Source organism: Danaus plexippus, unplaced genomic scaffold (assembly GCF_018135715.1).
Source record: "Danaus plexippus unplaced genomic scaffold, MEX_DaPlex mxdp_57, whole genome shotgun sequence".
Classification (NCBI taxonomy): domain Eukaryota; kingdom Metazoa; phylum Arthropoda; class Insecta; order Lepidoptera; family Nymphalidae; genus Danaus; species Danaus plexippus.
In genome coordinates this window covers 58502-71447 of record NW_026869877.1, presented here as the reverse complement: position 1 = coordinate 71447, position 12946 = coordinate 58502, and the positions used below count along the sequence as shown (strand labels likewise).

Below are 12946 nucleotides of genomic sequence, written 5' to 3'. Positions count from 1 at the left end.
GTTAAATTAGTTGTAAAGAATATATATACTTTTATCAATAATTATAATAATTAGTATTGATTAATTTACATCAAAAATATTCTGGTACTATATGAAATCTTTTAAATGTCTATATACATGTTTGCATACAGTTTTTTTTTTAGTTTTGTAAATTTGCAGGTTACTATTGTAGATGATTCTGAAAATGTGTGGTCTAATGACTCTAATTTGTTGAAAGTTCATGCTTATCACTGGTGGCCTGATCCATCGGTGCATCCTTTTTTATTCCTTTATTGTAGAAGAACCGCTATAAGTAAACCATTGATATCATCAACTTATATTTAGACGCTGGTTCCCATTCCCATGTCCCTGTTCGTATAATTGATCCGGAAGCATATACACGTATAAGAGCCGCCTCTTGTGCTTTATTAAATTTTTGTCCCTCAAGTAAGTTTGATTATTTACTTATACATATATATATATATATATATATATATATACATATATGATACAATAAATATATAGTTCATAATTAAGTTAATCTTATTGTGTATTATTATAACAATAAGCACATATAAGCATTAACAAAATGTTTGTAAATATGTTTTTTTTTATAATTTATATTTACGTAAATTTATTGAACATTTTTTAGTTATAAGATTATGTAAATCTCCTTGTAAAATTGTAACATCCCAATCCACAAAGAAACTTTCTTGCAACAATAATCTAAATAAGACATCAGAAAACCCTGTAAAAAAACTGAAATTAGACGAAGAGGTCGAATTACTTGAAGAAAAAAATAGCAAGAAAAATTATTCAGAAAATGAAAAATGGAATTACACTCAACTTGACAACGAAACCATTGATGAAATGAATGCTAGGCTTCTTTCAAATGCAACTATAGGTTGGAAACCCCCCAAAGTTTTAAAAGACACGGACAAGCAGTTACCATTCTTATACGTCATTTTGAAAGCTGTTCATAACAAGTTTTTTACTCAAGTGTGTCTCATCATAAACCAGAAGTTTATAGCTTGGAAACTTTATTCCTGAGACACCGGAAAATTTGCTGAATCTTCCAAACGTTAAAGTAATATATTTTGATGTATATATGTATTTTTTCTGTAACCTAAAATTAAAGCTTCATATTGCTATTTCTTTAGGATATAACTGACTCGATAAGATTCAATGTATTACATGGGGCTAAGATTTTAACTACAGGAATACGTGAATCTTCTATCCCTGACTTTGCACACACTGATCTTGGGAAGTAATTTATTTAAAAGATAGACAGTTTTCTTCAGAAATATAAGTAAATTGGGAGGAACTTTGATTAAGCAGTCTAATAAATTTAATGACGCAACTCACTTGATTGTGGGAAAAGGTAAATTTACATGAATTGTGTGCATAAACAAGACGTTAATTTGTTTAAACAAAAAAAAAAAAAAAAAAAAAAGCTCTTTCAATATATTTTACAATAATAAAATTAGCAATAAACCAGTATAACCATAAATCATTTGTTTGTAGAAACAGAATATTACATTGACATTAAGGAAAATAATAAATTGTGCAAAATTGTAAGATTATAACATTTAAAACTATGTCAGGCTCATTTAATGTGGTTAGAAGCAGCTTTATTCACATTTACAACGTGGGACTGTGATTTTTTTGATGTTGATAAATGCAAAGAAAATTATCGCGTATTTTGGGACGCATTCGACTCTGATGAATTCTCTTTCACAAATATATATAATAGAAATCTAGAGCCGCAAAATAGTCTTCTTGAAGATCTTTTTGGTGACGTACCGTCAAGGGATTAGTCATGTAATTGTCATGAAGATATCGTCATAATACATTTTTTGCAAACTTTTTTTTTAATATTTTTCAATAAATTTATAATACTGAATTATATATAGAATGGATTTTGCAACAGATTTAAAGGAGCTTTCATTGCACCATTGTTTTAAACCTTCATCTGTGGCAGTTATTGGAGCTACGGAAAGAGAGGGCTCTGTCGGTAAAACAGTACTAGAAAACCTTATAAGATGCCGTGGAGAAGAAAAATCTAAATTTGACATATATCCGGTTAATATCTCGAGATCTACTTGTTGTGGTCTTGATTGCTTTTCTTCTATCAATAACTGTCCTTCTACGGTAGATTTAGCTGTAATTGTAATACCAGCTTACCACGTTGAAAAAGCTGTAGCTGACTGTGGGGAAGCAGGAGTCAAGTTCTTGATAATTATTTCTGCAGGTTTCAAAGAATTAGGCGATGAAGGAGCTGAAAGAGAGCATCGCGTAGTTGAATTAGCTAAAAAATACTCTATGAGAATTATAGGTCCAAACTGTTTAGGAATTATGTGTCCAAATAACAATTTAAACGCGACATTTGCGGCTTCCGATGCCTTAAAAGGATCTATAGCTTTTATATCACAATCAGGAGCAATGTGCACATGTGTTCTAGATTGGTCACTTAAAGAAAAAATTGGATTTTCGGCATTTATTTCCATAGGTTCCATGTGTGATATTTCATGGCCAGATATAATTGAGTATTTTGGTCATGATCCAGATACTAAAGCTATACTTATATATATGGAGTCCATTGGTGATGCAGAAAAATTTATTGAAGTAGCTAAAGAGATAACTAAAGTTAAACCAATTGTAGTTATTAAAGCTGGTATTACATCTGAAGCTAAAAGTGCAGCCGAGTCTCATACAGGTTCTTTAGCTGGTAGCCATGAATCGTTTATATGCACTATGAAAAGATGCAACATTATTGTAGTAAATTCTATTGCAGAGTTTATCGGTATGGGTAATTATTTATCCAAACAACCATTACCTCGAGATTCTAAAATATGCATTATCACTAACGCTGGAGGCCCTGGAGTTTTAGCAACAGATTCTGCAGTTATCAGTGGTTTAGAAATATATAAAATGCCTGAAGTAATTATTGATGAATTAAGTACATTTTTACCATCTGCTTGGAGCCACTCTAATCCTGTTGATATACTAGGAGATGCATCTGCTTCAATATATTACCAAACACTTGAAGCTATACTAAATAGTCCTGAAGCAGATTCTGTGGACTCTATACTAGTGATTTTATCACCCCAATCCGTCACAGATTCCACTGGTACAGCCAAATCTATTTTAGAGTTTAAAACGTCCAAAAAGCCAATAGTCTGTGCATGGATGGGTGGTGTTGAAGTACACGAAGGAAGTGTATTATTGAATAGCCACAACGTACCTTGCTTTGATACACCAGATTTGGCTTGCCAAATCTTGGGCAAATTATATCAATATAAACGTAATTTAGTCCTATACATGCCCAGAGACACAATGGATGAAAATATGGCTCCCAATGAACTTGTGTCTAAAAAAGCTGGACGGTATAACATTGAGTATATACAGAAAACCATTTGTGACCATGAATATAATATACCAACATACCAAAAACTACAAGAAGCTTTAAAAAAGAGCACAGAAATTATCGAAAATTGCAAAATTGCTCAAAGAAATGTTCTTACAGAAAGCGAATCTAAAAAAGTTTTTTCATATTTCAATATACCCGTATGTGCAACAATACTTTGTCACAGCTTAGATAAGGCGAAAACAGCTGCAACCCATCTTGGTTACCCAGTTGTACTGAAATTACACTCAGAACAAATATCTCATAAATCGGATGTTGGAGGCGTACATATAAACATACAAACAGAAGAAGAATTAACAGAGAAATATAATTTAATACAGCAAAATTTAGATAAATTGGGCAAATCCGAATGTTTTCAAGGAGTCACAGTTCAACAATATTTAGATGTAAAATCGGGATATGAGCTTATTCTCGGTTCTTCGTTAGATTTGCAGTATGGACCGATGATATTATTTGGATTTGGAGGAGTTATGGTAGAAGTTTTTAAAGACTGTGCATTAGAATTATTACCATTGGACCCAATAGTAACAATTAATCAAATTACATCAACCAAAATATATAATGCCATTTGCGCAGAAAAAAAATCCAGATTTTTGAATATATCTCCTCATAAAGTAATAGAAATGTTACTTCGATTTTCATTGATGGTTCAAACATTATCTACTCATGTGCAAGAAATAGACATTAATCCTTTAATTGCTTTACAGCAAGGAGGGAAAGATGTGCTGATAGGATTAGATGCACGTATTGTACTTAGAGATGAACAAACTAAAAATTATCCAACTGCCATTGTACCTTCTTATCCTATTCAGTACATTTTTGAAAAAACAGTTGAGCGTAAAACTGTAGCAATATACCCTGCTACTTTTAACGACTATACAAAGCTTAAAACACTTAACCTTTCTCACTTAGCCTACAGTAATTATTCCAAACAAATACCTCTACTGATGGTTCATGAAGATAGGTTACTTGCAGTTAGTGTTATTACTATGTTACCTTATAAAACACCTACAGCTGTTTTCGAAATTTATAAAGCGGACAAAATAAATAACGAATCACCAACTATGGATGCACTTTTATCCAAAACTTTTGAAGTTGCTAAACGTATGAATATTCAAACTTTGATTTCTATAAACACACCACCCATGGAAAGTTTGAAAAATCAAAAACACTGCGATATAAAATTAACAAAATTGGATAAATCAGTTATTGATGCCTGTGCAATATCTATTCAATAATTTTGAGTATTATATCAAAATTTTTACATAATAGGCCTCACAACTATTTTTTTAATTAATTTTATATAACTAATTTTTTTTCAAATTATTATGAAGTTTAGTTACAACCATTAATTCAATCAGTGCAAATTAATTTAGTTATTCATGGCTGCAGCTGCTGTCGATGTTCGTGCTTCAGATTTTGCAGAAGAAGGTATTATTTTAGGTTTTGAAAACTTACGCAGGCTTTCATGATATTTCACTACTGACAGTAAACAACCAATGGAATGTTATATATAAAAATCAATTCGCTAAATTTTTAGAGACGTTCAAAAAACTCAATGGTAACAATCGCATGTGTAAATACTTTTATAAGACGAAGAAAATCAAACCAATGATGAATTTTCTTATTACCAAAAACTTGCAATAGAAATAACTCGCTTTGGGTTGCGACACATCTTAGTTGATTTGCAACATATTTATGACTGGCCAGAAGGTTTAGCTTTAGCTACGTTTATACAAAAGAACTTTATGAAGTACGTCCAAAAAGTACTGTGTGTATCGTAATAATAGTTTATGGGTACATATTGACGAAACAGTCGATAATTTTGTAAAAAAAACTCTGCGACAATATTTTGAAGAAAGTCGACCAAATGACTTCATCGGTATGGATGAACCAGAATTTCTGCAAAATATGGCAACTTACGAGAAAACCAATTATTACGTCAATTTTACGACATCCTCTCATTCTTACACGTAATATAAGCCGTAATTCTTTCATACATTTAATTGGATATAAAATCAAGTTTACTGGTTCAATTGGAAAAAGCTAAAGCATATAGAATATATATATATATATATATATATATATATATATATAAATATACATACATATTTACATATATAGATACATATAAATATATATCTATCACCAATAAATGAAATTAATTAGATATTTGTTATTATATCTTTTATCGTTTGTACAACATAGTGTGGAACATTTATAAATTATATTGTTATATCAAATTAAAAATATTTTTGACGCAGAGTTCGCCAATTTAGAACAGATTTTCTTGGTGAGCTTGTTAATGTTCGAGGAACTGCAACAAGGTTATCTGATGTACGTCCTGAATTAAAGTTTGCTAACTTTGAATGCGATTTATGTCAATCCTTGATTGAAAATGTGCAGCAACAATTTAAGTATACTACTCCTACTATTTGTGTCAACCCGGATTGCCACAATCGCGCATTTTGGAGGCTTAAAAACGAAGAATGTAAATTTGCTGATTGGCAAAAGTTAAAGTAACTTTGCAGTTCAATTTATACTTCAAATAATTAACAAAATTACCCAATAAATAGACAAAGTTCATTTTGATTTAATTATAATGATAATTAAATTTAATTATAAATTATATTAACACATTTGATTATGAATTATACTTAGTAACATGTGTGTTATAATTTATGTATATAATGTTATTACATTATGTAAAGTTGTGTTATACACTGAATGTGTATTAAGATATAACTGTACTTATTTGAATATAATCAAAATTTCAGCTAATAAAAATGTATACTAGATTACAAGAAAATAGTGCTGAAATTCCAGCTGGCTCTGTTCCAAGGAGTATAGACGTCATATTAACCAAAAACTTGACGGACAAATGTAAACCTGGAGACAAAATAGTTTTATCTGGGTGTTTAACAGCCATACCAGATGTTTCATCATTAATGAAGCCCAGAGAGTTAACCAAAGATTTAATAAGAACTAAGTTGAAGAATGAAAGAACTGATCAAGGGCAATCTAATACAGGAATAACAGGATTACGTTCTTTAGGTAAATTTATGTCAAAACAGCCATTTGATGTTTGTGAATGTTTAGTATACCTAGTTAATTATTTATATGTCAATCACGCCTTATACCCGTCAAAATAGACATCAAATATAGAACTTAATCAGAATAATTAATATATATATATATATATATATGATATGTTATTAACAAATTTATTTGACCACTGCTTTTTATAATATATTTTTTCCATTGGTTTAAAGGTGTTCGTAGTCTTACGTATAAATTGGTTTTTTTTGCTTTGGACGTGAGAACCATTAAATCTGGTTTGGATGCAAACGAGAAAACATTTAACGCTAATGAAATCGTAATCTATATATATACGTAAACAACCTTTTTAGGAAGAAGAAGAATATGCAATAGCTCAGCACCTTGCCTCTGTTGAACTGACTATGAATTCCTTAGGATTGCCATTGGAAACTCAAGAGTTATTTTTCAAAATAGCTAACTCAACTGACACGTTAAATAAACTAGCTTCTTCTGTAGCTCCAGAAGTAATATTTTCTAAATTTATTATAAAAAATGTTCAAGATTTTTGGGTGCGAAAATGTGAAAAAAGGAATTTTACTAATGTTGGTTGGAGGTGTAGAAAAAAGCACTGGAAAAGACAATTTAAAACTAAGGTACCATAAATTACCTTTTTTATTAAATTTAGAGGAGACATAAATATATGTATTATTGGAGATCCAGGAACTGCTAAATCCCAATTATTGAAATACGTTCACCAATTTGCAACAGGACGTGCTGTTTATGCTGCTGGATTTACGTCGACAGCTGCTGGATTAACAGTGTCTGTACATAAAGATCCAGATCAAGGGGACAGCGTTATTGAAGCTGGAGCTTTAATGCTTGCTGATCAGGGTAAATATGTCTATATTTTATTTAAAATAATTTGTATGAATAATAAAAACTTCATCAAACTTATACATAAAAGCAAAACATATGAAACTTATATATAATTCAATACATATGTTCACAATTGATACATGAAAACTTATATTAATTAAGTTTTGTTCATAAATGTACATTTATAGCCTTAATTGTTCTTTATGTTGTTGCTAATACTGTGAATATTTAGGAATTTGTTGTATTGACGAGTTTGACAAAATAGATAATAAAGATATGGTTGCTATTCATGAAGCAATGGAGCAAAAAACAATCTCAATTTGTAAAGCTGGAATCCAAGCTACATTAAACGCTCGTGCATCTATCCTAGCTGCTTGTAACCCCCGATATGGTAGATACGATCTAACAAAAACATTTCGACAAAATATTCGTTTAAGTCAGCCAATTATATCCCGTTTTGACCTTTTTTTCACACTAGTAGATACAACAGATCGTGATGCATTGATTGCACGTCATATTGTAAATTTGCATATGCAACTGGATAAAAGCAACGTTCTTCAAGAGGAAACTGCATTATTGACCTCTCCGTTGCTTCGAAAATACTTAGCGTAATTTAAAATACTGTTATATAACTCTAGAATATATATATATATATATATATATATATACATATACATATATATGGATATATTGATATAATGATATATTGATATATTGATATATTGATATATTGAAATATTGATATATTGGTATATTGATATATTGATATATTGATATATTGATATATTGATATATTGATATATTGATATATTGATATATTGATATATTGATATATTGATATATGATATATTGATATATTGATATATTGATATATTGATATATTGATATATTGATATATTGATATATTGATATATTGATATATTGATATATTGATATATTGATATATTGATATATTGATATATTGATATATTGATATATTGATATATTGATATATTGATATATTGATATATTGATATATTGATATATTGATATATTGATATATTGATATATATATATGCAAATTACGCACTTATATATTTTATACATTTACTGGAAAAAGAAAATTGAATGTTATAAATCGCAATCAATTATCGAATTTTACAGAGTTGCAAGATCTTGTCATCCCGCTGTGGACGTGAGTTCTCGTAACATATTAGTTGATACCTATGTTTCTATGAGAAGTGATAGCACATATTCTCGTAAAAACGCATACGTAACTGTACGGCAACTTGAGTCGCTTTTAAGATTATCAGAAGCAATTGCAAAATTAAAATTTAGCAATCGAGTTTTGCCTGTACATGTCAAAGAAGCCAGAAATTTGATGCAATCTTCATTTTTGAACCTTCAAAAAAATGAAATCATACTAGACGACGATGATGATTCAGACGACAACATGGATGATGACAATAACGCCTCGAATAAAGATAAAACTCATCAAGAAGAAGATTCCAAGAAAAGTAAATATGTTTGCATGATTCAATATTAATGTATTTATATAGTTAATAATATAATTATAAATTATATTTTGCATTATTTATTCAAATAACTTTTACAACGCTTACTTTATGTAATATAATATTAATAATCTCTATAATATGTATTATGCATTTAACTGCATTGTAACGATTACTTATTCTCATTAAAATTAGTGAAAAAAAAAAAAAAAAGATTAAAAAAAAAAAAATTATCATCTACTGCGAGTATAATTTATATTTATATTTAATATTGTACAGATGTCATAACAATCAACGGGGAGGAGTACGAGCGTATCTCAAATTTCATAATTGATCATCTAAGAGCTATTGAAATTGAATTTATGACTGATAAAGAGAAACCAACAGAAGCAATTATTGCCAAAGACGACTTAATCGCTTGGTATATAGAAAATGTTGCAGACGAATCAATTGGAGAATCTGAACATGAGACTGAACAGATGTATCGCAAGCTTAGTAAAATAATATCTCGAATGGTCAATAGAGATTTCACGTTAATTGTAAGTTAATTTAGCAAAAATATAATCAGTAATTGAAATATAATTTGATTGAAAGAAATTAATTATAACTAGTGACTTGAACCTCTCTATTATTAATAAATTATACTAAAAAAATATCAAATTACTGTACATGAAAATATTTCATAGACAATATTAACTATGATTTTTGTGAATTGAGTTTACATATATTTGTATATATATTTATAGGAAGAAATGCGGGATATGAACGTTCCAATTGAAGGTGACACTAGTATTGTACAATGTGTCCCAACGCTAAGATTGCATCCAAATTTAGCAGCAGATTTCATTCCTAATCAAGCTCCTGCCGCACACGCAAATCTGCCTACCGATTTTTTCACAGAACAAGCTACTAACACAGAAACCAATCCATCATGGACTATAGATGATGAAGCATTTATAGATTACATGTATGGATGGACACAGCAATAAAGCTAATTTCTTTTCTGCTAATTATTTCCAATTATTCATAAAATCTCAGCGATAGCTAGTTAATAATTTCTGTTTGTGAGTTTCATTATTTTTTATAAGAATATTATTTAAATTTTACTATTGGGACAATTCTTATCTCCCAACATTCGTATAACTAGTCAACATTCCATTTATAATTATGATCCGTAATTTTCTTATTGGTATAATATACTAATAGTTTAAATATTTTTGTTCAATCAACTTTTGGACAAAGCAATTAGAATAAAATAGAAAAAAGTTGGCACCTCAGCTGGGAGTTAATGTGTTATATTTGGTTTTCTCCCCGTTCTAGGCGGCCTATAAAAAAAAGTGGTTGAATTCGTTATGTAAAACTGTATTTATAAGTTTCACATTGGTTGATGCCGTTACATCCTTGTTCTTACATAAACTTTCTATGATGAATGTATTCATACAAATTATAGCTGAAATATAATGTTGAAAGCTATATACATGCATCACCATCTGATATTGTGTTATTTATATATTTTAATGATGAAAACAATTGGATCAACCGTCTTATGTCACCTTTGGGTGTACGATGACGATAAATCAATTACAGTTCTGCTACTGATTATAATGTAGATAGTTTAGTAGAATATATTGAAATAGTATCCATAGGTTTATCATCATCATTTACTGGTCTCTAAAATAATTTATTAGTGCTTAAGCTATATTTACGTTTTCTATATATGAAACAACATCCGCTCCATGAATAACTCTTCCTACTATTGGGTATTCGCCGTTAAGATGTTCGGCTGGTATCTGATTTTAGTGAAAAATAATTTTTATATAATTATTTTATATATATATATATATATGTATATATTTATATATATTAATCAATATATTTTTTATATAATAATAATAATAATAATAATAATAATATATTTTATAATATACATCTATACGTTTTGTATACAAACTATGTTTAATTTTTATATATGCACAAACTATGTTTTGCTATATTTTGATTAGTACCGTTGTAATGAAAAACTGAAATTTGCCATGTTCAGATACAGACCCAGTAAGTGATACTGTGAATGGTCTATCAAACTTCAATGTACTAGATTCTGATTTTTTTAACCATGAGTCATAGTCATCAACTTCAAACTTTTCATCAATTCCTATAGAATAAAATGATATGATAATTCTTTTTACCCGCTTGGATCATAAAATTTTTAATAACACGATAAAATGTATAGTTTTGAAACTGATAGGTTTTGGCCATTTTGATTAACGCTCCCACAGCTTTTGGAGAAGCTTCAGGAAAGAGCTTAATAACTATGTCTCCAACATTTGTATATAGAGTAAGTTTATTTGGTTTTTCAGAAAGACTCTTGACGTCTTTTGAAATAGTGAGTGCAGCTTTTTGAAGCTCTTCTTTTGTAGGCATCTCATCTATAATATCCCTCGAAATGTCACCAGTCATATCTGGCTCTTTTTTTGTATAACAATATAGTCTATAAGCAAATAACAAAACAAAAGTAAAACTTACCTTGGTTTTTTATAAGCTGTTACAACTAATATTGGATTCCGCTCAAATAAATTTTCCTTTCTTTGCTTGAAACCCTCTTCAGAGAACACGGAACCAATAATTCTTTTCTAAATTACTTGTTATAAAATGTTACATGATACCTTTTCAACTTTTCCTTGTAATAAAGCCAAATATAAAGGACGCTCAGATTCTGACTTTCCGATAATTCGGAAAAGCTTATTTGTAACTATATTGATAACTTTGATTCCAATCAAGGTTGGAATCATTAGAATGTTTCCTGATTCGTCAAAAACTAAGCTTTGATGTTTGCGGAAATTAGATTTTTCCAGTTCCTAAGAGAATGGTAAAAATAAAAACAAAGTGCATTTAATTCGTATTTGTGCCAAATTTATTTTATAATAAAATCAGCCTATTTATGAGCCATTTGAAGTATATGGTTTATACTTAAATGAACAGTTACGTGTAATTCGCACTTTTATGTTTTATATGTTTATGTACTGAACAAACCTTTTCTAAAGCGTAGCGTCTTCCAAAATCGAATTTATTGAGATGTAGTTGTTCCATTTTTGGGTCATTTTGAGCAGTGGAATACATCTATAATAGTAATATTGGTAATGATTATTATTGTTTTATTTACTTCCAAAGATTCATCATAGGAACGAATCATTTTTCCATCAAGCATACGAAACACTCTCACTATTCCGTCAGAACACAAAAATGCTAATAACTTTCCATTGGGAGAAAATGAGAAAGAAATAGCATTAGTTTTTTTCTAAATCATGAACGATATGAATATAGTTACTTTTTGTAATTCGTAAAAATCTGAGCTGCTCTTCATATCTATTTCGAAATTATATAAGCTAATTTTTGGGAAATTTAAAGTGGTAGGATTCCAAAGTTCAATAGCTCCCTGTTAAATCAATAATATGCATTTTTTTTTATTATAAAATATTAAATTACTATTTTTAACATAATAAATCAGTATCATCTAAGACAGTACAAACAAATTAATTTTTATCCTATAATCATAATACATTCGGTTCTATAATCAAGCTTAAATGAACCGTCACATAAATACGTCACTGTATATGTATTTATATGTATAAATATATATATATATATATATATATATATATATATATATATGTATATATATGTAAATATATGTATATATATGTATATATATGTATATATATGTATATATATATATGTATATGTATATATATGTATATATATGTATGTATGTGTATATATATGTATATATATATGGATATACTTACTGTATCATCAACAGATACAACTAAATCAAGAACTCCATTATATTTTAAAGCAGTAATTGGTTTTTCGTGTAATGTAGTGATCTGTTTAAGAAGTTTCCCACCCATTTGATTTGTCGTGTATATAGAAATTTCACTTTTTTTTTTAAAAGAACTAAGGAAAATTAATTGAAAAATAATTTACATAGCAACTAGAGGATCAGCAGAATTTGGGTTATGCACAAATTCACAGGCCAATGGCTCGTCAATCAGATACATTGTCAAGATAATATCTATTTGGAAATAATTATAATTTAATTTCAATAAAATCTTGTCGCTAAAAATTATATTAT

General features: G+C 28.9%; 3 protein-coding genes across 3 annotated transcripts; 2 read left to right on the top strand and 1 right to left on the bottom strand.

Moving 5' to 3' along the window:
* Positions 1 to 1893: 1893 nt before the first annotated feature.
* On the top strand, positions 1894 to 4644 carry LOC133320769 (trans-feruloyl-CoA synthase FCS1-like). The gene has a single exon (XM_061529359.1). It carries the CDS (start codon positions 1894 to 1896, stop codon positions 4642 to 4644), a length of 2751 nt encoding a protein of 916 aa, XP_061385343.1.
* Positions 4645 to 4788: 144 nt separating this feature from the next.
* LOC133320768 (DNA replication licensing factor MCM6-like) lies at positions 4789 to 9803 on the top strand. Its single transcript, XM_061529358.1, has 10 exons — positions 4789 to 4837; positions 5671 to 5743; positions 6204 to 6489; positions 6817 to 6969; positions 7007 to 7098; positions 7131 to 7336; positions 7554 to 7929; positions 8465 to 8817; positions 9094 to 9353; positions 9561 to 9803. The coding sequence occupies exons 1-10, from the start codon at positions 4789 to 4791 to the stop codon at positions 9801 to 9803; spliced, it is 2091 nt and encodes a 696-aa protein (XP_061385342.1).
* A 702-nt stretch (positions 9804 to 10505) lies between these two features.
* Positions 10506 to 12722, bottom strand: LOC133320767 (uncharacterized). Its single transcript, XM_061529357.1, has 6 exons — positions 12618 to 12722; positions 11975 to 12109; positions 11845 to 11931; positions 11478 to 11669; positions 11089 to 11277; positions 10506 to 10604 (listed from the first exon to the last, which is right to left on the bottom strand). Exons 1-6 carry the CDS (start codon positions 12720 to 12722, stop codon positions 10506 to 10508), a joined length of 807 nt encoding a protein of 268 aa, XP_061385341.1.
* Positions 12723 to 12946: the final 224 nt, after the last annotated feature.

What these genes read in the sequence shown, in the direction of transcription:
- LOC133320768 (XM_061529358.1), top strand. Translation starts at nt 4,789, where the DNA reads ATGGCTGCAGCTGCTGTCGATGTTCGTGCTTCAGATTTTGCAGAAGAA. An exon ending in CTTCTTCTGTAGCTCCAGAA is followed by an intron (nt 6,970 to 7,006) that starts GTAATATTTTCT and finishes AAAATGTTCAAG; the next exon opens with ATTTTTGGGTGCGAAAATGT. An exon ending in TTGCTTCGAAAATACTTAGC is followed by an intron (nt 7,930 to 8,464) that starts GTAATTTAAAAT and finishes CGAATTTTACAG; the next exon opens with AGTTGCAAGATCTTGTCATC.
- LOC133320767 (XM_061529357.1), bottom strand. Translation starts at nt 12,722, where the DNA reads ATGGGTGGGAAACTTCTTAAACAGATCACTACATTACACGAAAAACCA. An exon ending in TTGTATCTGTTGATGATACA is followed by an intron (nt 12,110 to 12,617) that starts GTAAGTATATCC and finishes TTCATGATTTAG; the next exon opens with AAAAAAACTAATGCTATTTC. An exon ending in CTGAAGCTTCTCCAAAAGCT is followed by an intron (nt 10,605 to 11,088) that starts GTGGGAGCGTTA and finishes CACTAAAATCAG; the next exon opens with ATACCAGCCGAACATCTTAA.
- LOC133320769 (XM_061529359.1), top strand. Translation starts at nt 1,894, where the DNA reads ATGGATTTTGCAACAGATTTAAAGGAGCTTTCATTGCACCATTGTTTT.